Source organism: Saimiri boliviensis, chromosome 17 (genome assembly GCF_048565385.1).
Source record: "Saimiri boliviensis isolate mSaiBol1 chromosome 17, mSaiBol1.pri, whole genome shotgun sequence".
Taxonomy (NCBI): domain Eukaryota; kingdom Metazoa; phylum Chordata; class Mammalia; order Primates; family Cebidae; genus Saimiri; species Saimiri boliviensis.
Window position 1 is genome coordinate 69,503,066 of NC_133465.1, and position 27,558 is coordinate 69,530,623.

The following is a 27,558-nucleotide window of genomic DNA, read 5'->3' on the forward strand; positions in this document are numbered from 1 at the left end:
CACGTACCCAGCCACTGCTGTTTTTCTTTCTGTAATTTGGATTCTTTCTTAGGATGAGGTCCAGAAGAGACATTTTCACTTAGGGAGCAGAATCTGGTTTTCTTTTCTTCTCTTTTCTTTTCTTTGAGACAAGGTGTCACCCTGTCACCCAGGCCTGAGTGCACTGGTGCGATCACAGCTGACTGCAGCTGCCACCTCCCGGGCTCAAGCAATCCTCCTGCCTCAACCTCCAGAGTAGCTAAGACTAAGAGCATGCCCCACCACACCCAGCTAATTTTCTTTTTTTGGTAGAGATGGAGTCTTGCTATGCTGCCCAGGCTTGTTTTTTTTTTTTGGTTTTTTTGTTTGTTTGTTTTTTTGTTTTGTTTTTGAGACGGAGTTTCGCTCTTGTTACCCAGGCTGGAGTGCAATGGCGCGATCTCGGCTCACCGCAACCTCCGCCTCCTGGGTTCAGGCAATTCTCCTGCCTCAGCCTCCTGAGTAGCTGGGATTACAGGCACGCGCCACCATGCCCAGCTAATTTTTTGTATTTTTATAGAGACAGGGTTTCACCATGTTGACCAGGATGGTCTCAATCTCTCGACCTCGTGATCCACCCGCCTCGGCCTCCCAAAGTGCTGGGATTACAGGCTTGAGCCACCGTGCCCGGCCCTTGTTTGTTTTTTATCCAGGTCACCAATGCACACCCCCAGCTAATTTTTTTCTTTTTTGGTAGAGACGGGATCCTGCTATGCTGCCCAGGCTTGTTTCAGTTTTTTATCCAGGTCACCAATGCACACCCCCAGCTAATTTTTTTCTTTTTTGGTAGAGATGGGATCTTGCTATGTTGCCCAGGCTTGTTTCAGTTCTCCATCCACGTCACCAGTGTACATCCCCAGGGCAGGGTCAGTGGACACGGTCCTGGCCCCAGGGCACCCTGTTATCCCACACCCTCCCCCAACTGGCCTTTTGGACTAGACAGCACCTTCCAGCACAGAAACCAAGGGCAGGATGACCAGTCGTGCCTGGTGGTCACCCTCCCCAGCACACCCCAGAGCCTTGCCTTCCGACGCTGAGGGGGCTACAGGACCGAGACTTCCCTGAGGGGAAGCTCAGGGTCTCGGGGTCTCAGGGCAGGGAGGCGGGACGAGGCATTGGCGACAGCAGCTCTCTCATCACCCGTCCCCCAAGTCAGCCTTGGATACTCTCTTGGTCAAGGATTTCCAGGCCGTGGCTAGGCTGGGGGCTGGGGGTCCCAAAGGAGCCCTCTGGGTCTGGTAGGTGGGCTCACCTTCCAGCATCCAGGCCCTGCCTGGCCCTCCCTACAGGTAGCACACGAATGTGTCCCCGGGGAACACTGCCATTCCTAACCCCGCCCCTCTTCCGTGAACTACCTGCAAATAACCAGATGCCTGGGGACACCCCCCCACCCACCCCGGCTCCAGAGAGGGGTGGGGGAGTTTCGGGGCTCCTGACCAATCCCAGCCAGACACGCAGCCTGCACGTGCAGTTCTTCAGAGCTGCCACTAGAGGGGACCCTCGAGCCAGCCTACCTGCTCTGCCCACCCCCGGGGGACTCAGCTCCCAGTTAAACCCCTCCACAAGTGGCAATGGGTGCCCCCGAATCCTCAACACCAACACCCCTGCGGAGTGGCCAGTTCTCTGGGGGCCTCAGCCCTGACGCCCCTCCCCACCCCAGAGCACCAAGCATGCTAGCACGCTCTCTCTCTCCCCCACCAACTCTCTCTGCACCCTCCTAGTCTCTCTCTCTGTCCCCCCTCCCCATCCCTCTCTCTCTCTCTCTATGCCCCTTCACAGCAGCTCTCTCTCTCTCTCCCCCCCACCCCCAACTCTCTCTCCACCCTCCTAGTCTCTCTCTCTCTCTGTCCCCCACTCCCCACCCCAGAGCACCAGGCTTGGACTCTCTCTCTGTCTCTGTCTCTCTCTCTCTGTCTCTCTCTCTCTCTCTCTCTCTCTGTCTCTCTCTCTCTCTCTCTCTCTCTCTCTCTCTCTCTCTCTCTCTCTCTGCACCCCTTCACAGCAGGGATTCTCAATGCTGCCTGCACTTCAACAAACCCCAGGGAGTTCAAAAAATTCCCATGCCTGGGCACCACCAGCAGTCCTGGTTTAATTGGCCTGGGTGCAGCCTGGGCATCAGGATTTTTAAAGCTGCCCAGGGCATTCTCACAGGCAGCCGGGCTGGGAACGCCTGCTCTATAGCGTCCAGGACAATTCACCGTCTCAGCCAAGGATTTCCAGTCCCTGCACATGAAGGTCCTGTAGGATGGGGAGGGAGCGAGGAGCACCACGTCTGATTCCAGGGTCTACCGTGCTGTGGGGACCAGGAAGCGCAGAGGAGCACGGAAAGGCCGGGAATGTGCAGAGCCTGCCCAGCCCCTTCCAGAATCCATGCCTGCTTTTCTTTTTTCCTTTCTTTTTTTTCAGACAGGGTATGTCTCTGTTACCCAGGATGGAGTGCAGTGGTGTGATCACAGCTCACTGCAGCCTCCACCTCCCAGGCTCAAGCGATCCTCCTGTCTCAGCCTCCCTCCCGAGTAGCTGGGATCATAGGCTCGCACCACTATGCCCAGCTAATTGTTTCATATTTTTTATAGAGACAAGGTTTTGCCATTTGTCCCAGCTGGTCTTGAACTCCTAGCCTCAAGTGATCTACCCACCTTGGCCTCCCAAAGTGCTGGGATTACAGGTGTGAGTCACAGCAACCGGCCTCCGTATCTACTTTTTAAAAATAAAAAGCAAGTTCGCAGCAGTCTGTCTTGGAGACAGGCTGTTTCCACTCCAGCCTCAAGACTGAAGCACACACTTCCGGGGCGGGGGTGACAGTCCCGTCCCCGTCCACCTCATCCCAGCACAAAGCTGCTCGTTCATCAAGCCTCCCCTGGCGCCGGCTAACAGGGGCCTGAGGGGCGAGCCGCGGCCAAGAGGCATTTTCTGAGCCTTCGTCAGGAGCAGCGCCCCCCAGCACGGCCTCCAGGTGGGGACGGGACAGGTCCCAGGCCAGGCTCCCTGACCCCATACCCCAGGCTGGTGCTCAACCTTCACGCAGACTCCACCCTACAAGGAGGCTCTTGGCCACAATTCAGCCCCTCGAGGCATCTGCGTTTTGGACGTGGGAGGTAACGGCCGCAAAATCACACAGAACTCGGGGTGACGCCAGGACTGGAAACAGATCTGTCAGGCTCCAGAATTTACTCCTTCACCACCATCTGCCTCCCATCAGCTGCGGACGGACAGGGACAGGCAGACGGGGTGTATTCTCAGTGGGGACTCGTGCAGCAGAGCAGAGAAGGGGGCCATGGGGAGCGCCCTCCTTGGCCCAGGGTCGGGGGAATGGTGAAGCCTCCCCCAAAAGCTGGCATGAAGGTGCCCTGTCGGCTGGAGCTGAGTCTCACACATACAAGCTGGTCAGTTAGGAGAGACGGGGAGGAGGAAGCCCAGGCAGAGGGGATCCCTGACCAAAGGCATGTGGCTGAGACAGCCCAGGAGATCCAGAGACGGAGGGGACCATGAACTTGAAGGTGTGCACGGTGGGGGGAGGAAGAGGGAGCACCATCGCTCAGCAGGGGCCAGATGGTGACGGGCCTTGGACCCTGCGTGAAGGAGATGGCACTTCATCCTGAAAATGATGGGTGGCCTCCGGCGGGTCCCAGTCAGAGGGGCACCTCGGTTTCCGGAGTGAGTGCCCGGCACCCCTGACCACTGTCCACTGATGCCAATTCACTCCCACCCTCGGTTGTGACAAAAAGTGTCTCCTTGTCTCCTGGCATTGCCACACACCCTGGGGACAGAATCAGTGGGAATCACTGCTCTACAAGAGCCGGGAGGTGCCTGGGCATCAGCGTTGTACAAGGGCTTCCCCGCAGAGCCCCCCGACACGTGCAGCCAGATTGGAGAACCACGGAGGCGGAGGGTGAGGAAAGGGGAACGGGGTGCATTCTCACAATACCCCCAGAGAGCAGCTATCACCAGCCTCATCTTACAAACGGGGAAACCGAGGCTCCAAGAAGACTAAGGACTTTCCCAGCTTCACACTAACCAGTGGTGCCTGAACTCAAGCGGCACTCAGGTCCCCAGCTCCTAGGCCTGAGCTCCCTGTGAAAGGGGCTGCTGGACAGAGCTGACCGGCCAGGTTCTGGCTGGGGTCTGCCACTGAGTCCTCAGCCTCAAGCCCACCACCTCTCTGGGACACAGCTGGGCCCTGGGGACGCCCACAGGTTCTGCCGCACCGTCGGCTTGGCACCACCAGGGGGAGCTCTGACTGAGTCCGGACGGCAGGACCCACGCCAGGCCCAGAACCCGCGCAGCTGGGTTCCCCAGCCCTGGACGCCACCCAGCTCAGTGAGCCTCCGGGGACCTGGAGTCCTCGCTTACAGCTAACGGCGTCCTTCTATCTGCACTCTCAGATAATTGAGATAAGCGTTACCGGTTCACCCTGGGGCTCGAATGGACCGCATCTTACTGGAGGGGTGTGAGCAGGGAAACGCGCCCCACAGCCGCCCCTGCTGAGGCCGCAAAGCTGGAGTCCCTGCATCATGCCCCGCTGATCCCGGGCTAAATCGGCCTGGGGTGACTTTCACGCTGCAGGCCTGGCACAGACCCAGCTGGGTTCAAATGCCAGCCTGGCCAGAAGTCACTGACCTTCTCCGAGCCTGCCTTTCCCCTTTCCCCCAGGGATGATATGAGGGCCCGCCTCGTGGGGCGTGGGGTTGTGGAGAGCACACACATGCACCATCCACAGCCCATGGTGTCTGGCACCCAGGCAAGGCCCGGGCCGCCCGCAGCCAGCACACGCCCGGCTCACGCCACGAGCTCAGTAGTTACTGACCCGCTCACTGGCTGATGTCAGCTCTGCTTGTCTGTGGTCGGCACCGTTATTTGCCTAGAAACCTAATGAGCGTAAGGACCACAGCCAGGGCATAGGAAGGGGCTGTGCGAGTCGGACACGGGCCCTCTGTGCTGGCTCTGGGGGCTCCAGGCCTAGGTGAGCACACTGGCGCCCACCGCAAGGCCAGGAGGACCCTCGTGGGAATATGCGACCCTCCCCACTCAGGAAAGTCTCTTTGGGCTCCAAGGCCCAGGGGCCCACCGCAGGGCATGGGTTGAATTCCAGCTCCCGCTAGGGTGACCACCAAGGGTTCCAGGTGCTCTGGCCGGACTCCCCAGGGGCACAGCGGCAGCCAAGTCCGGTGACCGTGGTCAACACTGCCCGGGGCTACGTTCTGTCCTCTAGAGCTACAAGACAGAGGGAGGCTGACGGTTCCGAGGACCGCCGGGGGCAGGTCACAAGCCCGGTGGGCTGCCGGGTGGAGCAGGAGGCTGGGACCAAGCAGAGCAGCACATCCGGGCTTGGGCCAGCCCTGTGCGTGAGCCTCATGATGCCACCGGGCCTCTCGGGCACTCACTTGGGGACTGACAATCTCCTGCCCTCCCGGCGATGGGAACAGAGGAACCAGGACTCCAGGGGACACGGCCTCAGTCGTGGGCCCGTCACACCTGGCAGGGCCTGTTTAATCCCAGGCGAGGCAGCCGAAAGCAAGGAGGGAGGAGAACGTGGACGGGCTTCGGCACACCCTTCAGAGCCCGCGGGTGGGTCGGGCAGATGCCTCCAGCGCTGACCCAGCACCGCAGGTGAAGCAGGCGACTGCTTCCCACCCGGGTCAGGCCTCGGGGGCCGCCCGGGAGCCCCTGCCCAGAGCCGGGAACTCACCTGCTGTCGCTTTCCAGAAACACGGAGCCACGGTTCTCGGCCAGCGCTGCACTGATGGGTGAGAGGCAGAAGGGCGAGGAGAAGGCGTCGGAGTCCGAGTCGAAGGAGCTGTCCCTGCTCACGCCGTCCGCGGACAGCTCCAGGGAGCCATCCTCCTCCCCGGCCTCGGGCCGCGGCTCCCGCCCCTCCTCGGCGCCGTCCTGCGAACTGACTGTCGACAAGATCCCGGAGGGGCTGCGGGCAGGCTGCGAGCCCGGCCGGGCACCGTCCACCCCCAAGCCCTGCGCCAGCTTCTCCTCGTCCTCCGGCGCAGGGCTGGCCAGCACGCCGTCCGGCACGCTCTGGGCCACCACCAGGATGTCCTCATCTTTGGGGGTCAGGGTGGGCCGCAGCTCCGTGGGGGAGGGCTGGTGGGAGGCCCCCGAGCTCCGGGCACGCCGGCCCCGAGGGCGGGGCGCCTTGCGGACGGGGGAGCTCTCCGGCGTGATGTAGCGCAGGGCCTCCTCGTCCTGCCTCTGGATGCGAGAGTTGGGGACCCATGCCAGGATGAGGGTGGCTCCCAGCATCTCATCCTTCTCCATGTACAGGCACAGGTAACCTGTGAGGAGCCAGGGGGACGGCGCGTTAGAGGCGGGGACGCTGTGGATCAGGCCCTTATGGCGCCTCTGGCAGCAGCTCCTAGAGGCCACCACCCTTTAGCAAAGTGCCAGTCGGGCTTCAGATACAGCCTGGCCCTGAGCAAAAGCACCAGAGGGAAACAGCGGAGCTTGAAATGAATTCCAGCTCTGCGCGCTTTCTAGGAACACACGCTCTAGCAGGTCCAGGGCACGAGTCCCCCAGCGCCGGCCTGCCACGCCTTTTTGGTTTTTGTGTTTTCGTTTTCAAGACAGTCTCACTCTGCCTCTCAAGCTGGAGTGCAGTCGCATGATCTCAGCTCACTGCAACCTCTACCTTTCAGGCTCAATCCATCCTCCCACCTCAGCCTCCCGAGCAGATGGGACTACAGGCGGGAAATGGAGGCGGGACGGGGGTGGGGGGGGGTGGGGTGGGGGTGGGGGGGGTGGGGGGGGAGGTGGGAAGAGACATCATGGGGAGAAATGACAGATACAGGCGAGGGGACGGAAGGCAGAAAACCACACTGCCATGTGTGTACCTATGCAACAATCTTGCATGTTCTTCACATGTACCCCAAAACCTAAAATGCAATTAAAAAAAAAAAGATGGTACTACAGGCACAAGCCACCACACTGGCTGATTTTTTGTTTTTTAGTAGAGAGGGGTTTCACCTTATTGGCCAAGGTGGTCTCCATCTCTTGACCTTGTGATCCGCCCGCCTCAGCCTCACAGAGTGCTGGGGTTACAGGCGTGAGCCATCTCACCCGGCCTAACATTTTTTTTTTTTTTTTTTTTTTTTTACTAGAGATGAAATCTAGCTCTGTTGCTCAGGCTGGTCTCGAACTCCTGAGTTCAAGCAATCCTCCTGCCTCAGTCTCCCAAAGTGCTGGGATTAGACGTGCGAACCACCGTGCCTAGATGATCACGTTAATATTCTGCCATCTTATCTGGGGCTACTATCTGTATTCTTGCCCGGGCCAAGCAAACGTTAGGGCATGCCGGTGCAGGCCACAGGACACGGCGGCCCTGAAACACCCTTTTGGCAGCCGGGGAAGTGGGTGGCGACAGGAAGAAATGAGAAGAGAGAGTCCAGAGACGGTCCTGCAGCCTCACCTCCTTCGCAGACGGCACTGTGCGGTCAAGAGCCGCTCAGCCTCTCAACACCTGCGTCCCTACCCATCTAAGAGGCCTGCTGGGGCCCTGGCCACTCCCATGAGGTTGTTGTGATAATTAAATAAAGCAACAGATGAACAAAGCAAGGCACTAATTTGGTTTTGGTTTTGGTTTTTTTTTTTTTTTTTTGGAGATGGAGTTCCAAACGCCCAGGTTGGAGTGCAGTCACGCCATCTCGGCTCACTGCAAACTTTGCCTTCTGGGTTCAAGGGATTCTCCTGCCTCAGCCTCCCAAATAGCTTGGATTACAGGCGCACGCCACTCTGCCTGACTAATTTTTTGTATTTTTAGTAGAGACAGGGTTTTGCCATGTTGGCCAGGCTGGTCTCGAACTTCTGACCTCGTGATCGGCCCGCCTCAGCCTCCCAAAGTGCTGGGATTATACGTGTGAGCCACCGACGCCCGGCCAATACATTCATTTGTTGTTGCAAGTTATTCACATGAACGCCAAGGGGCCAGGCAGGCCTCAGGGATCACTAACTATCCTTTTGTTCCCTCCCTCTGAAAGCAGCGGGGCTGAGGGACTCACCCAGGCTGCCGTGAGCCGGACCTAACACCCCAGAGCCCGCTTCTGTGAGGACAGCTGCAGCTAGTTACACATTCTGGAAAAGGAATCAAACACACTTGTCTTTCTTCCGTGTGTGGCCCAGGGCCTCGGACGATCACCGGGGCTGCGCAACCCTGGAGCCTGCCGGCCCAGCTCACCTGGGTGGTGCTCCCCCAGCCCCTGCAGCCCCTCCGGGGGGTGCACGCAGACATTGTTCTTGGAGTAGATGATCTCGCCATCCAGGACGGAGGGGGACCCGCTGCCAGCCGGGGTGAGGGTCAGGAGGTCCGAGGCTTTGGAGGAGGCCCGGCGAAGGAGGCGGCCCAGAGACATTGCCGGGCAAGTGTTTCCATCCTCCGCACGCTTCGGCTCAGGCGGGGCTCGTCAAGATCTGCCTGGGGAGGGAGAGAGAGGAGATGGTCAAGGGCGTGGACTTGCATCCCGCCTACCCTGGGCACTGGGGGGATGGCGGGTAACCACAGGAGCGCTTCCTGCTGGTGCGCCGCTCCGTACAGGGCAGGCCACGTTCTCCACCTTGGCCAGGCCACCTGTGGGTCACAGGGGCTCAACCCGTGGATGCCACCGGCACCTCCCTCCCCAGGACGACAGCCAGAACATCTCCAGGCTCTGCCAAATGTGCGCTGGGGGGCAAAATCCCTCCCAAGCAGAACCACTAAGCTACGGGAACCCTGTTCCCACCTCAGCCATTTCATAAAAACCTCCAGGCGTTCTCTTTTCTCAGCTTCCCTCCTGCGTCGGCACAAATGAGTCCTTCCAATTCATTAAAAAGAAATAAATAGGCTGCGTATGGTGGCTCTTGCCTGTAATCCCAGCACTTTGGGAGGCCGAGGCGGGCAGATCACTTGAGGTAAGGCGATCGAGACCAGCCTGGCCAACATGGTGAAACACCATCTCTACCAAAAATACAAAAATCAGCAAGTTGTGGTGGTCCCAGCTACTTGGGAAGCTGATGCAGGAAAATCACTTGAACCTGAGAGGTGGAGGTTGTAGTGAGCCGAGATCATACCCCTGCACTCTAGCCTGGGTGACAGAGCAAGACTCTGTCTCAAGAAAAAGAAAGAAGGAAATTTTATAAACAAAAGGATTAGTATCCAGAATATATAAAGAACCCCTACAAATTCATGGTGAAAAGGAGCAACATCTCAAGAGAAAAAATGGGTGCTCCACACAAGAGGAAGATGTGCTCCACACATCTGATAAACATATAAAGAGATTCTCAGTTTCTTTTTTTTCCTTTTCAGACCGAGTCTCCCTCTGTTGCCCAGGCTGGAGTGCAGTGGTGCAGTCTCAGCTCACTGCAACCTCTGCCTCCCGGGTTCAAGACATTCTCCTGTCTCAGCCTCCCAAATAGCTGGGATTACAGGTGTGCACCACCACGCCCAGCTAATTTTTGTATTTTTTTTTTTTCAGTAGAGACAAGGTTTCACTGTATTTGTCAGGCTGGTCTCAAACACCTGATCTCAGGTGATCCACCTGCCTCAGCCTCCCAAAGTGCTGGGATTACAGGTGTGAGCCACTAGGCCTGGCAAGATTCTCAGTTTCAAATAAAAATTCAACACCCAACAGACCGGCAAAAAGCAATTTTGAGTCTAAAAATACTTCATGTTGGAGAGGATGAGGGAAAGGGGAGCTCTCACCAGCCCTGTCTCCTCCAAGGCGAGACGGACCTGGCAGGATCCAGCATCACTGAGACGCCCTGACCCCCCCGCCAAAATTCTACCTTTAGGAACTACCTGAGGGTGGTTCTTCGAACTGCAATTTGCAGCCCTATTGTAGATCCTGAAATCAAGTTAGTGGGTCAACACCAGCATAAGAGGAAAAAAAGAAGAAGAAAAATAGAAAATGGCCTCAAACACTGGCCGTGGCCAGGCTCAGCACTGCGTCAGGGAGCGTCTGCTTCGTGAGGACACACCTGTGTGGGTGAGACAGCCTGGGGCGTATAACATGTGTATATACTGTGCGCTGTGACCTACAACGCTGGATGGCTCTGCCTGGGGAAACCCAAGGAGACACCTGCTCCAACGCTTGACAGCCGGTTTCTACCAACCAAACGTCTTTTTTATTTTTGGTAGAGATGAGGTCTCACTTTGCTGCACAGACTGGCCTTGAACTTCTGGCCTCAAGTGATCCTCCTGCCTCAGCCTTCCAAAGAGTTGGTATTACAGGCGTGAGCCACTGCCCCTGAACTATTTTACGTTCTTAAAGTCTTCAAAGTCCGCAGTGCATTTCGTACTTAGGCACATCGAAGTTCTGCCCAGCCACATGTTGGATGCACCGCGGCCCGCGTGGTCGTGGTGTCCACAGTGGATGAGGCCACGGCGGGGCTAGAGCTGCCTTCTGTGTTTCACGCAGCGTTATTCAGTGTGACTGCCCTAGTCACCAGAGCTGGCTACGCACAGCTCTCAGCTGCTTCTCCAGATCAAAACCCTCTTTAAGTGAAAATGTTTTCCCAGCACTGCAGATAATCAAAAGAATGTGCTGGAAGTTTTAAAAGAGATTCCAAAATACAAGTGTTCAAAATACAGCATTTTCTCACATCCCATGAGATGTGGAATCTCCCCGTGGCTCTGGGAGGTGTATCCCAAGAGTGCAGTTTTGCAGATCAGACGACAGGGTCTGAGTACCCAGGGTCATTTAGTGAGCGGGAAACCCTGGAGTGGGAGACCTTTGTCCCCGACGTGCAGAACTCCGGCTCCTCCCTCACCTGCCACCTGAGAGCACCAGGACAATGCCCCACCCCTCCCAGATTGTTCTGGAGAGTCTGGGCTCTTTTTGGAGAAATGGAAAATGTCTGTTAAACATTAGACAAGACTATTTGCTCTCTAAAAACAATTCCACTTATTTTTAAAATGTATCTGCGGCCGGGTGCGGTGGCTCACGCCTATAATCCCTGCACTTTGGGAGGCCGAGGTGGACCAATCGCCTCAGCCCAGGAATTGGACACCAGCCTGGGCAACACAGTGAACCCGTCTCTACTAAAATACAAAAAAATTAGCCAGGCGTGGCGGTGGGCACCTGTAGTCCCAGCTACTCGGAAGGCTGAGGCGGGAGAATCGCTTGAACCCGGGAGGTGGAGGTTGCAGTGAGCCAAGATCACACCACTGCCCTCCAGCCTGGGCAACAGAGCGAGACTCCGTCTCAAAAAACTAAATAAATAAATAGTAAGATAAAATGCATTTGCTCTTTTGCAAGGCTATTTCATTGAAATGTAACCTAGTTTCCAAACTCTGGTCACCATCAAATTAGAAATGGAGAATCCTTGACATATTTTTTTAAACTTCTTTTTTTTAGTTTGAAACACAGAAGTAAAAGGAAGACTATGAGTCCCTTAAATTACATCATCCTAAGATATTTGTGTATTTTCCATCTTCTGTGCCCTGTAATGAATGAATGAATTAAAAAACCCACTCCTTGGAATTCTATCGTATCTTCCTTTCAGTTGGATCATAAATATACTTTCCCAGGTGAAATATATTTATGATATAACAAATTTTAGAGTTGAGGTACATCCCCTAAAATTCCTGTGTTGAAGTCTGAAACCCCAGTACCCAAGAATGAAACTGTTTTAGAAGACAGTGTCTTTATAGAGGTGATCAAGTTGCCTTGAGGTCAATAGGACCAGTGTCTTTATAAAAAGAGGAAGTTAGAGGACAGGTGCCTGTATACAAGGGGAGTGCCACGTGAATACAAAGACCGCATCTGCCAGCAAGGGGCAGGCCTGGAGCAGCCCCTCCTGCACAGCTGCAGAAGGAAGGGGGCCTGCCAACACCTTCTTGGACTTCCTGCCTCCAGAGCTGTCAGAGAGAAAAGTTCTATTGTTCAAGCCACCTGATCCCCACCTCTTTGTTAGGACAGTCCTAGCAAACAAATACACCACGTTATGAACACATTCGAAAATTATAAGGCCAGGCAGGTGGCTCATGGCTGTCATCCCAGCATTTTGGGAGGCTGAGGCCGGCAGATCATCTGAGGTCAGGAGTTCAAGACCAGCCCGGCCAACATGATGAAACTCCAGCTCTACTAAAAAATAACGAAAATTAGTCGGGCATAGGGGTGAGTGCCTACAGTCCCAGCTACTCAGGAGGCTGAGAGACTCCATCTCAAAATAAATAAATAAATAAATACAAAATTACAAATGCCAGCCCTCCATCTTCACAGAACCAGCCGCCATGGCTAGGCACTCGGCTTCCAACCAGTGGCTACTTAAATAATCAACTCCACGTTTTAATACATAAATCTTCATCTGTATCCTCATTATTTCTAGGGTCACTGTTTCCTCAGGAGGATAAACTGGACCCCAACACCTATTGCCCAGTGGGTTCCCCAAAATGTAAGCATGCTACTAGGGATTTAAATCTCCACCAGGTTCAGAATTGAAACATGGTATTCTGTCCGGGCACAGTGGCTCACACCTGTAATTCCAACAATTTGGGAGGCCAAGGTGGGAGGGTTGCTCAAGCCCAGGAGTTCGAAACCAGCCTGGGCAACATAACGCGATCCCACCTCTACAGAAAATTTAAAAATTAGCTGGGTGTGCTGGTGTGTGCCTGTAGTCCCAGCTACTTGGGAGGCTGAGGCGGGTCACTTGAGCCCAGGAGGATGCCTTGAGCACGACTGCACCATTGCACCACACCCTGGGCGACGGACGTTCCTATATTTATTAGACACTTGTGCTCACCTGTGAATTATCTGTCAGTGTGCTTTGCCAATTTTTCTGCTAGGGTGGTGAAATTCTTAATACTTTTTTTTAAATTGCATTTTAGGTTTTGGGGTACATGTGAAGAACATGCAAGATTGTTGCATAGGTACACACAGGGCAGTGTGGTTTGCTGCCTTCCTCCCCTTCACCTGTATCTGACATTTCTCCCCATGCTCTCTCTCCTAACCTCCCCACCCCCATCCCTCCCCCATTTCCCCCCAACAGACCCCAGTGTGTGATGCTCCCCTTCCCGTGCCCATGTGTTCTCATTGTTCAACACCCGCCTATGAGTGAGAACATGCAGTATTTGATTTTCTGCTCTTGTGTCAGTTTGCTGAGAATGATGGTTTCCAGGTTCATCCATGTCCCTACAAAGGACACGAACTCATCGTTTTTGATGGCTGCCTAATATTCCATGGTGTATTATGTACCACATTTTCCCTGTCCAGTCTATCATCGATGGGCATTTGGGTTGGTTCCAGGTCTTTGCTATTGTAAACAGTGCTGCAATGAACATCCGTGTGCATGTGTCCTTGTAGTAGAATGATTTATAATCCTTTGAATATACACCCAGTAATGGGATTGCTGGGTCAAATGGAATTTCTATTTCTAGGTCCTTAAGGACTCGCCACACTGTCTTCCACAATGGTTGAACTAATTCACACTTCCACCAACAGTGTAAAAGGGCTCCTATTTCTCCACATCCTCTCCAGCATCTGTCGCCTCCAGATTTTTTAATGATCGCCATTCTAACTGGCGTGAGACGGTATCTCAATGTAGTTTTGATTTGCATTTCTCTAATGACCAGTGATGATGAGCATTTTTTCATATGTTTGTTGGCCTCCTGTATGTCTTCTTTTGTAAAGTGGTCTTAATACTTCTAACACAGAGATTAAGCTGAGATGGGATTTTCATTGATACGTAAGAACCCTTTATATAGCAAAGATCATTATCCTTTGCTGTATTTGTTGCATGTGTTTCTCCTAAATTGTTGTTTGCCTTTTATTGATATTATCTATTTTGACATACAGAAGTTTTAAACGTATATGGAAACTGAGGGTAACTTTTTCTTAGCGATTTCCTTTATGACTTTTATACTTAATATAATTCTTTACAAGCTAAAGATCTTTAAACATTGGTCTATATTTTCTTCTATGTTCAATGAACCATCACGCCCAGCTAATTTTTGTATTTTTTTTAGTAGAGACAGGATTTCACCATGTTGGCCAGCCTGGTCTCGAACTCCTGACCTCAGGTGATCTGCCCACCTCGGCCTCCCAAAGTGCTGGGATTACAGGTGTGAGACTCCGCACCAGCCCTGTTTTTTGTTTGTTTGTTTTGGTTTGGTTTTTTTTTGGAGACAGAGTCTCACTCTGCCACCTAGGCTGGAGTGCAATGGCACAATCTTGGCTCACTGCAACCTCCACTTCCCGAGTTCAGACCATCCTCCTGCCTCAGCCTTCCATGTAGCTGGGATTACAGGTGCCCGCCATCACGCCTGGCTAATTTTTGTATTTTTGGTAGAGACAGGGTTTCTCCACATTGGCCAGGCTGGTCTCCAACTCCTGACCTCAGGTGATCTGCCTGCCTCGGCCTCCCAAACTGCTGGGATTACAGGTGTGAGCCACCGTGCCTTGCCAGGGACATTTATTATATAAAACTTTATGGACAATTTTAAAAGAGGTGCCTTGGCCGTGACCCGGACACCTGCGTGGTTTGGCTCAGGTCATGGTCCACACGCTCTCAGCTGCTCCCACATTGCTCATGTGACAAACACGAGTGTAAGACCTGTGGTTCTCACACTGTAACACACTGTGGTGAGAGTAACGCTCATCACAGGCAAGCTTTAGCGCGAGATGAACAGGTGGGGTGGTTTTAACTTCCTCCCTCCCCTAGGCCGCCCCTCCACCCTGCCGAATAAAACACGTTTTTTGAAATTCACAGGACGTCCCTTCCAGAGACCAAACCCAGCAGCTCCTCTGCCCTCGATGGGCAGGCAGCCTCTAGGGGTACTGCCAATGGGCTCTGGTGACGGCTGCTGGGGGCTACCACAGGACCATGTTCAGGCAGCCAATGCCCTCCGTGCCCTCCTGATGCCCCGCAGTCTCAGTGCGGCCACCGTTTCCCATGAGCCTAGGGCAAGCTCACCGGAGACCCTTCCCTGCAGAGGCCCATGACCCCTGCGGCCATTTCTCCCCAGATCTCAATTCTGCTTGCGTGGCCGCTGCTTAAAGAAATGGTCAGCGCCACCTGGTCCTTCCAGAGGTTCCTCACCTGGGTGCAGGCCAGGAGGAAGAGCTGCCACCAGGCTCCCAGCTCAGGGCATGGCTGGGGTGGCGCCGCTCCCTCAGTGGCCCACCTAGACCCCCCTGCGGCTTCCCTCCCCCCGCCCCAGCCACAGTCACAGCCACAGTCACAGCCGAGCGTGTCCAGGCTGCCCTCATCTCCCCACTGGCGTCTCCAGCCCTGGTGTGAATTTCCATTCAGGCTCCAAAATCCACCTTGGCAGCGCCCTCATTCTGCAGCTCCACCGAGTCCGCCAGCCGGGGGAGAGATCTGAGTTTCACTCAACCCTGTCAGAGAAGGGGGAGGAACGAGCTCCCGGGACAGGGGGGACAGGGCTCCCAGGTCCCTCCAGGGGCCGGAGGAACACACACAGCAGCTAAGGACGCAGCCCTTGGGGAGCGCAGGTGAGACCCAACTCCCGCGGGGAGCGCACGGGGCCCAAATCCATCGCCAGCCAGCCAGGGAGAAGCGGCTTCCAGCGACAAAACGACAAAACGCAGCTCTGGGCCAAGCAGCCCTCCCCGGCGCCATCCACAGCCCCCCACAGCCCCCCACAGCCCTCCACAGCCCCCCACAGTCCCTGCCCCAACCAGAGGCCCCATCTCTGACCCACCAGGCAGGGCGGCAGGAGGGCGCGCCCCTCGGACCCCCAGCCCCGAGGAGATCCCAAACCCATGGCTGCTGCTCCCGTCCCAGAGGAGTCGGAGGCCGTGTGTATGGACCTACCACGTGTGCACCCACCACACACACAGACACACTACACACACATCACAGACACACACACCATAGACACACACATAGACACACACACCATAGACACACCACACGCAACACACCATAGACACACACACCATAGACATACACACTACATACACACCATAGACACACACACCATAGACACACCACACGCAACACACCATAGACACACACACTACACACTACACACACATCAGAGACACACACACCATAGACACACACACCATAGACACACACACCATAGACACACACACCATAGACACACACACTACACACTACACACACATCACAGACACACACGCCATAGACACACACGCCATAGACACACACATCATAGACACACACACCACAGACACACCACACACAACACACCATAGACACACACACTACACACTACACACACATCAGAGACACACATACCACACACACACCATAGACACACACACCATAGACACACCACACGCAACACACCATAGACACACACACTACACACTACACACACATCAGACACACATACCATAGACACACACATCATAGACACACACATCATAGACACACCACACGCAACACACCATAGACACACACACCATAGACACACACACTACATACACACCATAGACACGCATGCCACACACACCACACACCAGACACACCACACACTAGACACACACACTACATACACACCACACACCACACCATAGACACACACACCATAGACACACACACTACATACACACCATAGACACGCATGCCACACACACCACACACCAGACACACCACACACTAGACACACACACTACATACACACCACACACCACACCATAAACATGCCACACACCAGACACACACTACATACACACCATACACACATACCACACACACCACACACCAGACACACCACAGACTACACACATTACATACACACTACACACACCACATACCATAGACATACCACACACATGCCACACACCATAGACACACACACTACATACACACCATAGACACACACTACATACACACCAGACACACATACCACATGCGATACACCATAGACACACATACCACACACAACACAACATACAAACACATGCCACATACACCACACACCAGATACACACACTACATACACACCACACACACCGCACACCAAAGACATACCACACACACATCACACACCATAGACACACACCACATACTACATACACATTATAGACACACACACTACATACACACCACATACCATAAACATACATACACCACACACACCACACAAACACCATAGATACATACACCACACACCACAGGCACACTGCATAAACATCATAGGCACATATGCCACACACACCATAGGCACACACCACACACACAACCCCACACTACACACACGCACCATATATATGCGTTACATAACATTCCACATACACCAGACACACACACACCACAGATGCACACATACCATGACAGAGGCACACACACTATGACACATACACCATGAAACACACACCATGACACACACACACACCATAGACACACACACCATAGACACACACACACACACACACACACGCACACCATGACACCCACCATGAACAGACACCCTCTGCCCTACCAGCTGTGCCTCCGCTCTCCCGCAGCACCGGTGCTGACCCCCAGCCGCTGCCTGGCCCCACTCCTTCCCAGCTGCCTCCAGGATTAGGAAACCCCCAGTGGATCCAGGGCCGCAGGAGCCTCCCTACCAAGCCCCATGCTGGGCTGTCCTGGATCCGTAAACACATGTCAGCCACCTGTCACGGGGCAGCAGGAAGTGCAGGCCCTGTGAGCTGGAGTGGGGGGCGCCTGGGCTCTGAGGGCTGAACAAGAGGCCTGGCAAATGCCCCCCCGAGAGCCCTGGAGAGCCTTACAACAGCCTGTCCCCTTGGCTTCAGGGCCTGCCTGCGGGGAGCACCCCACCGCCTGGAGCACCGCCTGCTAGGAACACCCCCCTTCTAGGAACACTTCTCTGCTAGGAGCACCTCCTTGCTGGGAGGACTCCCCTGCCAGGAGCCACCCCCCCAGAAGCCCCTCCTGCTAGAGTGCTAGGCACTAATGGCCACTGGCTTGTCCGGGACAGTGGGCTCTGGTTCACTTCTGTCCCTTGGTTGTGTCCCTAAGAGCCAGGAACCATGGAATGTTCACCTGGTGGTGTCACACGGCTCCTTCCTCACACGGCAGGAACAGAGGTGCAGAGAATGGCATCCAGCCCTCCTTAAGGACTCTGGATCCATGAGACAGGAAGCCCCACAGGGAAGCGGCGGCCCCCGCTTCCCCATCTCGCCACGCACAGCACTCTGCACCTTCTGCTCATTCTTCTGTAAACCCACAACTGCTCTAAACAATAAAGTCCACCGCTCGGAAACTGCACACGGCTGTTCAGAGCAGCTTTACTCGTGATTATCAACACCTGGAAGCAACCAAGATGTTCTCCAATAGGCGAATAAATAAACAAACTGTGGTCACCCAAATACTGGAGTATTATTCACTATGAAAAAGAAAGGGACAGCTAGGCATGGTGGCTCCCACCTATAATCCTAACACACTGGGAAGCCAAGGTAGGCGGCTCACTTGAGGTCAGGAGTTCGAGACCAGCCTGGCAGATGCGGTGGCAAAAACCCATTGCTAATACAAAAATCAGGCAGGCGTGGTGGCGTATGCCTGTAATCCCAGCTACTCAGGAGGCCGAGGCACAAGAATCGCTAAACCCGGGAGGTGGGGGTTGCAGTGAGCCAAGATTGTGCCACTGCACTCCAGCCTGGGTGACAGAGCGAGACTCTTTCTCCAAAACAAATACATGTCATCTTCTGGGGGAGGGGAGAATCTATTAGCTTAAAACAGAAAGAGGCTTGAGACCAGGAAGCTTGCATCCAAAGAGGCGTGGACGAGGGTGGAGCTGTGTGGACCAATGCAAAGAGCAGGCAGGCGCTAGAGACAGGCTGCAGAGCAGAGTCAGAGACCATCTGGTTCCTGGACTGAGAGCCCGGCTGCCGGAGCCAGAGTTGTCTGACGGAAGAGTTTCCTAACGTCCTTGGATCTGCAAGACGCACAACTTTGAATGGCCTTTGCTCACAGTGGGACAGAGCAGTTTATGTAAAGCCACTACTTTAGGGAGCCTTAGGCACCCGGTGTCCTGTGGGGTCGGAGGTGAACAAAGATAACCATTCATCCTGGGAGGCAAGGAAGCTGGATGTCAGAAGGCCTGCCCCGGTAGGGAGCTCAGAGCAAGGGGGACACCCAGGTCCCCTTCTGCAGGCTTGGGACTCTTCCTGAGGGCCAGATGCCTTCTCCTGAGTGCACAAACAGAGGCGGGGGCAGCCAGCAGAGCTCCTACGACCCAAAATGAGTGAACACTGGGAAGGAAGAGAGCGAGGCCTGCAGCAAAGAACAGACACCAGCTTCTCCAGTCTCTAGGAAGGACTCAGAATTAATCAAAATAGCAACGCAAAATGCTCAAAGCACCTTGTGAGGATTACTGCAAACCCCCTCCCCAAATCCTGAGAGATGAAGATGGACAGAGAAGACGCTGAGGCCGGGCATGGTGACTCACGTCTGTAATGCTAAGTTTTTGGGAATCCAAGGCAAGCGGATGGCCTGAGTCCAGGAGTTTGAGACCAGCTTGGGCAACAGGGTGAAACCCTATCTCTACAAAAAATGCAAAAATTAGCTGAGCATGGTGGAGTGTGCCTATGGTTCCAGCTACTCAGGAGGCTGAGGGAGGATCACTTGAACCCAGGAGCTCAGGCTCAGCCTGGGTGATGTGGAGAAACCCCATCCCTACAAACACATTTTAAAAATGTGCCACTGCACTGCAGCCTGGGTGACAGAGCAAGACCCTGTCTTAAAAAAAAAAAAAAAAGAAAAAGAAAAAGAGGCCAGGTGCGGTGGCTCACGCCTGTAATCCCACCACATAGGAAGGCTGAGGCGGGCAGATCACTTGAGGTCAGGGGTTCGAGACCAGCCTGGTCAACATGGCAAAACTCCATCTCTACTAAAACTACAAAAAGCAGCCAGGCCTGGTAGTGCATGTCTGTAATCCCAGCTACTTGGAGGCGGGAGAATCACTTGAACCCGAGAGACGGAGGTTGCAGTGAGCCGAGATCACATCACGGCACTCCAGCCTGGGCAACAGAGTGAGACTCCGTCTCAAAAAAAAAAATAAAAGAGAGAAGCAGCTAAGGGTAGATCCTGACAAGAAGAACCCCGTTCCCCTCAAAGGCATCCACTTCATATTTCTCTATCTTAAAACGGTTATGTCCTTATCAGTTTGCGTTTTCAGTTATCAACTCCTGAGTGTGTGACACCCCCACGGTGTTCCTTTTAGAATGTGCCTCCCGGGATGCCATCTTCGTTAAGGTGCCATATGCCTTGTTTTTGTTGATGGAAAGGGTAGCGATGCCAACTTGGCAGTTGGCACAAAGAATTCACAGATGGAGTGAGGCCAGGATCTACCACTTGCATCTCAGCTTGAGTGTACAAAAACACACACACACACACACACACACACACAATAGCCAGGCGGTGGCTCCTGCCTGGAATCCCAGCACTTTGGGAAGCTGAGGTGGGCAGATCACCTGAGGTCAGGAGTTCAAGACCAGCCTGGCCAACCTGGTGACACCCCACCTCTACTAACAATACAAAAATTAGCTGGGTAGGATGGCCCGCGCCTGTAATCCCGGTTGCTCGGGAGGCGGAGGCAGGAGAATCGCCTGAACACGGGAGTTGGAGGTTGCGGTGAGCCGAGATCGTGCCACTGCACTCCAGCCTGGGTGGCAGAGTGAGACTCTGTCTCAAAAAACAAAAACAACAACAACAACAAAAAATTAGAAGAATGACTTTAAAAGGCAAACAGTCAAAGTGCCGGCGCTGGTTCTGAACCATCCGAACGGGGCGCGATGACCACTTGATTTCTGTGCTACTCGAAGCCACTGGTGACAGGCAGGTAGGGCCGGATTTCTGCAGAATAGGCCATTGCGTAATTCAAGAGGAAAGAACCACGTGGGCATCCCTCAACAAAAATACACAGGCTCATAAAACCAAAAACCCTGCAGAAACTCCTCCACCAGACACGCTTTCCCAGAAACCTGCAACTCTTTAAGAATCAGAGCACCTTCGAGGACCATGGAGTCTCAGCACCTGCAGCTGGTGGGGGTGTTAGGCTGGTGATAAAGGTAGCTGAAGTCTGCTTCCAGGGCAAGAGCGCTTTCAGGTGGCTGGAGTAGGGGGAGCTGCCTGCAAGGGAAAGATGTGGGAAATCCCAGGAGCCCCAAGAAGAGAGGGGAGGGCAGGGGAGGGGAGGGACAGTGGACTTCTTTCCCAATGCTGTTGGGAACTGGCGCGGCTGCTGGGTTGGAGCGAACACAGGGCACAGCTGTGGGCCTGCTGTTAACCACACATGGTCCTTTTCCCTGCCCTAGGAGCCACGTGGCCACTGAAACTTGGCCTGGAGCAGCCAGAGATTTTGTGACTCACTGGGTGAGAAGTGGGGGGTGGGGCCTTCTCTAGGAAATATTTACGGGATATGAGGTTAAGACATCTGTTACCCAAAGTTATTTCCCAAGATTTGGGTGATTTATACCCTAGAAAAGAGAGTCCTCCTCCATGTAGAAAGTGGTAAAGTCAAGAGAAAAGCAGAAGTGAACACACACAGATAAAGAACCGACACAACAGTCTCCCCTCTTGTCTCCTTCTGAAAGCCCTCATCCCATGCGTAGGTGACTTTCCCGTGGCTGCTGTGACAAATGACACAAACTTAGCGGCTAAAACAACACAAATGCACGACCTTGCAGTCCTGGGCCTGAAATCTGGAATGGGTCTCAGGGTGCTAAAATCAGGTATCAGCAGGGCTGGCTCCTCCCGGAGGCTCTAAGGGAGAGTCTGTTTTCTTGCCTCTTCCAGCTTCCAGAGGTCGCCCGCACTCCTTGGCTCTCGGCCCCTCCCTGCATCTTCAAGGCCAGCAGCGGCCGGCTGAGTCCTTCTCACACCTCATCCCTCTGACCCTGACTCTCCTGCCTGATCGTGCGATAGCACCAGGCCCACCCAGGTAACCGAGGACCATCTCCCATCTCAAGGTCGGCTGATGAGCAACCTTAATTCTATCCCCAACTTTAATCCGTGCCCAGGTAACCTAACATATTTACAGAGTCCCTGGATTAGGACATGGGCATCTTTGGGGGCCATTCTTCTGCCAACCACACCAAGCTGAGGTCACTGTAAGGAGCTGGGGGCTTCCCACCTGCTCAGCCACTGACTGTGAAGCCCCCGCGCAAAGTGACTACTCTTTCAGCAGTAGGGTGAGGGCCACAGCCTAGAGCAGCAGAGAGGAGCACACCTGGGCCCCGACGTCCCTGAGGGCAGGGAGAATGGACACAGGACAGCTGCAGGCTGGTGACCAGGACCCGCCCGCGGAGCTGCCTCCGACCCAGGCCTGGGTTTCCTGTTCTGGCCTAAAGGGCTCCATCAGTTCCCAAACAGGAAAATAAAAAGAACAGAGGTGCAAAAGTCTCTTCCAGAAACCTCCTGGAGGTAGCCTGGAGCCACCCAGGGACAGGTATCGCCCAGCCTCTTCTCCTGCTCATTCTGTGCCGTGCACTGACCTCAGAGCCACCTTGGTCAGGGGCCAGGATGCGGCGGTCAGCAGGACAGACCTGGTCCTGGAAACCCATGGAGCTGGCAGTTCCCACTCACCAGAGGGACGCAGCTCAGGCCCACTAGTGACAGGCAGGGTGTGGAGGCCACGGGCGAAGCCCACAGCAGATTATTCCCCTGGCTGTGTCCCCGCCACGCTGCTCAGGAGCAAAATGCACTGAGCCCAGACACCTGCCACGTGGCGAGCAGAAACTGGTTCATCTGCTTTGCCCTGAAAGCCCAAGCAACAAAGAACAGGGAAACGACGCCGCATTCAACACGAGCCAGACACAGGCAAACAAGGATCGCGCTCCCCCTCCCCCTTGGAGAGCATCTGCTGCTGACATGCCTGGGATGCGGCCGCAGCTCCCGCCACCTGCCCAGAGCCAGGCGGAGGCCCTGCACGTCTTTCCGGGAACCCCCGGCTTTGCAGGTCAAAGGGTGATATGGAATCCTGCAGGCAGCCCGGATCAGGCCCCAGGCCCCGGGCAGCAGCTCCTTCAGTCTCATCACCAGGATAAGCCCCTGTGGGACCGCCATGACTTCTCCTCGCAGCTCTGCTGGACTTCAAGTTACAGGATTAATTCAAAAGAGAAAGACACTGGCTGCACACAGAAGCCACGCTCAGGATGCACCCGGAAAGGCTGGGCCCAAAGATGAGCCTCCACGCGGAAGCGAGAACAGGACAGCAAGTTGTATTTAAAACGAAGGAACTAGGGCTTGGGGCATTCCCTGCAGTGCTGGGATCTTGGACCATAGGGAAACAAGACCCTATAACCAGACGGGACCGTCACCGAAACCGTGGTGAGGGAACACCCGGTGGTGGCCTGCGTGGCTGTGACTCTCCTTTCGCACCTGTCCGGCGGTCTCGACTAGCACCCACTCCCCGGAAAACCCCAAAGCTTCTGCCTCCGAGGAGAGACCACCTGCCATTTCTACACCCTTGATGGTAAGTTTCAAAGTGTGATTTTCACCCCAAAGAGCCAAGGAAGTCAGGCCTGGGAGAAGAAACTCAGCTCAGAGGTGAGCCCGGATCTGGGACCAACGCAAGACGAAGCCCAAAGGGTAAGGGAAGATGCAGACCCAGCCAGGAAACCCCACATCGCCCGGAGGCTGGCTCAGGTTCCTCCCACTTCTGTGCGGTGCTGAAGCTTCTCACCACCTGTGAGTGAAGGGGAGCGAATGCATCACAAAACTAACCTCAGACTGAGAGGACGTATTAACGACACGCGAAAGCAACACAACGGATCCTGCTTAGAGAAAGCATTTTAGTTACAGAAAATAAAAGGCTAAAGGCTGCCAAGTGACATCTGTCATGGACGCCCTTTCCCGCACTTCCAGAAGGCTAAAGTAACGATGAACTGTATCAGACCACTGAAGTCAGGCTCACTCAACGTGCGAAGCAGCCCACAGCCGAAGCGGGCAGGCAGCACGGACGCGGGCTTGGCACCTGCAGGCTTGGCTTCACTGCGGCCAATCCGGAACGACCACGGAGAAGACACTGCCACATCCCAGCGTCTGCAGCCATACAGACCAGCAGACACATGCAGCAGCACCCCTTTCAACACCCGCAGACTCACTGCCCAAGGCTCAGCAGGAGAAGGACAGGCCGTCCCGGCCGGACAGTGCATTTCGGTTCTTTCTCTTCTCTTTTCTGTTATTCACGTGACGGAAGCCACCTCGAGCAGACATCGCACTTAGTCTTCCAGTGGCCCGATTTCGCTCTTCCTCTGAGGATGGTTATGTAAGTTCCGAAGACAGAGTAAAGAATGTATTTCAAATCAGATGCCACAGACAGCTCATAAAAGCAGATTTATTAGAGGTGCAAGACCAGGTGCTCACAGGACAGACAGGATAAAAACACCAAGAACGCCAAGACGATGAAAACCACCACCTCGGATGGGAATGGAAAGAGGCTTCCCACATCTTCGCCCGCGTTTTGGGGAAGGTACAAGCTTGTGCTCTCTCCTGTGCGCTGGACTCATCAACAACCGAATGTAATGCAAATGCCACAAAAGTGATGTGCAATGTACGATTCCATCACAAAATCACCCTCTGCCCTGTCACCTTCACATCCCAGGGCCCTCCACCCCCACCGCCTAATGCTGGATGAAACGAAGTAGCTAATCTTACAAGAGAATTTAGGCCTGTGACAAAATCAGGGTCCCTCAGCCGGGGAAGAAGGGGAGCTGGAATCTCCACAGGAGATGGTGTTGCCAAGCAACCTGATCCGCTCTGCTCCCCACAGCATCCTGCAGGGACCCAGCCCCTGGTGGAGGTACAGAGATAAGAGTGCAAATATACACAAGGGTGAATTCTACGTCTGCCTGGCCTCACTTTCCACCTGATGGACCACACAGATGCGGAGTGAGGAGTCAGAGCACAAACACAAAATGTTTTGTGCCAACCTCGTTCAACGTGGAAAGTCCAAACAATGGTCATTAGCATCAACAGGAATGTAAGATGTGTCAGGAATTCAATGCTTCTCCAAATCCCTGCACCCAGTCTTTGAAGTAGGTCGTACGGTTATTCCTACTTTACAGATGGGGAAATCAAGGCACTGAAGTGCGTGCCAGAGGAGTTGGGTCTTTTTAGTGTTTGGGGCTTTTTTTGAAACAGAGTCTCACTCTGTCGCCCAGGCTGGAATGCAGAGGCTGATCACGGCTCACTGCGGCCTTGACCTCCCGGGCTCAAGCTAGCTTCCCACCTAGCCTCCCAAGTAGCTGGGACCATAGGCACTCACCGGCGTGCCTGGCTAATCTGTTCACTTTTTGTAGAGACAGGGTCTCTCGAGGTTGCCCGAGGTGGTCTTGAACTTCTAGGTTCAAGTGATTCTCCCAAATACAAGGATTTCAGGTGTGGGCCACCGCGCCCGGTCCAGGGTTGGGATTTGAACACAGCAGTGCATCTTTCTAGGCCATGTTCTTAACCACTGCACCTTCTCCCCAAAACTGTGGGCAGTGCAACCGTAGGTAGGTTCTGCAAACTCAACGCCTTTAGCCTGAAGCCTGGGGGATGCTTTCCAGACTAAAGTGAACTGAGATTAGCAGCTAGTGGGGACATGGGATCAGTCCCACCTTCCTGCACTTTTATCAACCACCTGGCAGAATGTCTGTATATGAACGGTGGGCACCCACCACATCAGGGGAGGCAGCGGTACAACGGTTTTCTGGAGCTGGGATGTCCTGGGCCTGAGGCCTAGCTCTGTCACTCATAGCTGCATGAACTAGGGGCAGTTACTTCTCTTAGTATCACTGTACCCATCTGCAAATGGGCATAACTGTAGTCCTCACTTCACGAGCTTGTTTTGTGGGTTAAGTGAATGCATGCATGATAATTAGGAACTACTAACACAGTCACCATAATTGCAAGAGGATTAAATAATTCCACAAATAAAAACTTGCTTTCCTTTTTTTGAGACACAGTCTTGCTCTGTCACCTGGGCTGGGGCACAGCGGCACATCTCGGCTCACTGCAACCTTCGCCTCCCAAATTCAAGCGATTCTCCTGCCTCACCCTCCCGAGTAGCTGGGATTACAGGCTGGAGCCACCACGCCGGGCTAATTTTTGTATTTTTAGTAGAGATGCGGTTTCACCTTGCTGGCGAGGCTGGCCTTGAACTCCTGACCTCAGGTGATCTGCCAGCCTCGTCCATCCTCCCAAAGTGCTGGGATTACTGGCATGAGCCACAGTGCCCAGGCATAAAAACTTTCTTGAGCCACAGTCTCACCATAAAAATGCCTCTTGAAAACACAACCACCACACTCAGGATGCAAACAACAGCCGTTCATGAACTTCGTAGTTAATACTAAAAGTTACTCCTCACTTTACTCTTCATTTGCAAAAGCTTTCGTGGTTCTTAAAAGTGTTTAGTATTCACCAATTTTACTGTTAACGTTTCTGATGAGGATGTGCTAAAACTGAGGGGCGGATTTGAGAAAGTGCTCTGATCAGTCGGTAGCAGATTTGGAATGGAATCCCCAGCCCCCAGTCTTTGCATCCACCCTCTGGCAACATGCTGCCTCACGTGAGCATCTTGAAGACCGATTTCCCTTTTTATTCCAGATAAAATAATTAGGTGTCTTCGGTAGAAAGGAAAGTAGATCTTCAGGCTGAAGTCGCAGAGGCTGGCCAGCCAGCCCAGCTTCTCATCTGAACTCGACCCAGGCAGTAGAACAAACTTTACCATAAGGAAGGCAAGACTCACTTTTGTTACGTCTTTTCTATTCATTTTCTATTTCTGAATCGAATCTGAAGGACTTTGTGGCCAACATGCAACACCAGCTTCCCAGTGTGGGAATCACAGGATTTCAGCATTCAGCGGCTTCCGGCAGGATCCCCTAGGTTACGTTCAGCAATCTTCAGCTGCGTTTTTTTTTTCTTTTTCTCTTTCCTTCCTTTCGTTCTTTTTTTTTTTTTTTTTTTTCCTTTTTTTTTTTTTCTTTCCAAAGGAAAGAACAAGGGAGGCGAGCCCAGGCGGAACGGAAGTGAGTTATCCCGACACGCGGATCGCAAGCAGCCCAGACCACCGAGCCCTACAGGCCGGGAACGCTGAGCGCGCGCCGCTGGGGAGACGCACACTTCGGGGGCTGTGTGGGCGCGCGCTGGCACCCCACAAGTTCCCATGCCTCTGCCCCGCCGATCCAGCCAGACAAAGACCGCAAGTTCCCCGGCCCACGGCTCCAGGCAGGCGGGGACCAGTCTCCCCGAATTAGGCCCGTTCCGGGCCCCCGGCGCCCTCACCCGCCGCGGGGGGAGTCTCCGGGTGCCCCTGCGTGATCGGGGTCCTCCCGCAGCGCCCCCGCTCCTGCTGGCGCCCTGCGCCCCGAGGACTGCGGCCGGACCCCGGCCCCTCCCCGGTCCCGCGGCTGCAGGCCCACGCGCCCCACGCGCCCCGCGCGCTCCCGCCCCAGCTCCGCCCAAGAGCCCTGCCCGGGACTCCGTGGCCTCTCGGACCCCGCCCCCGCGGCCCCGTCCGGGCCCCCATACCCACCCGGGTCCCGCTGCGGGGGCCGGATTCGCGCCGGCTCTGAGAGCCGCCACCGTCGCCTCCGCCGCTGCCGCCGCCAGTGAGGCGCGGCGGGGCGGGGACGCGCG

The 27,558-nt window shown here is 54.5% G+C and overlaps 1 protein-coding gene across 5 annotated transcripts in view; it reads right to left on the reverse strand.

Moving 5' to 3' along the window:
- TBC1D16 (TBC1 domain family member 16) overlaps window positions 1–27,536 on the reverse strand; it is a 95,405-nt gene extending 67,869 nt beyond the window's left edge. For 4 of the 5 annotated variants that reach the window (XM_039476422.2, XM_039476420.2, XM_039476419.2 and 1 more), the window contains exons 1-3: window positions 27,455–27,536; window positions 8,201–8,437; window positions 5,708–6,305 (exon numbers count right to left, since the gene is read on the reverse strand). In XM_039476422.2, coding sequence (XP_039332356.1) covers window positions 5,708–6,305; window positions 8,201–8,375 — 773 coding nt within the window. In that variant the 5' untranslated portion in view covers window positions 8,376–8,437; window positions 27,455–27,536. The remainder of the gene's footprint in view (window positions 1–5,707; window positions 6,306–8,200; window positions 8,438–27,454) is intronic. The other variant, XM_039476421.2, reaches the window with a different exon arrangement.
- Window positions 27,537–27,558: the final 22 nt, after the last annotated feature.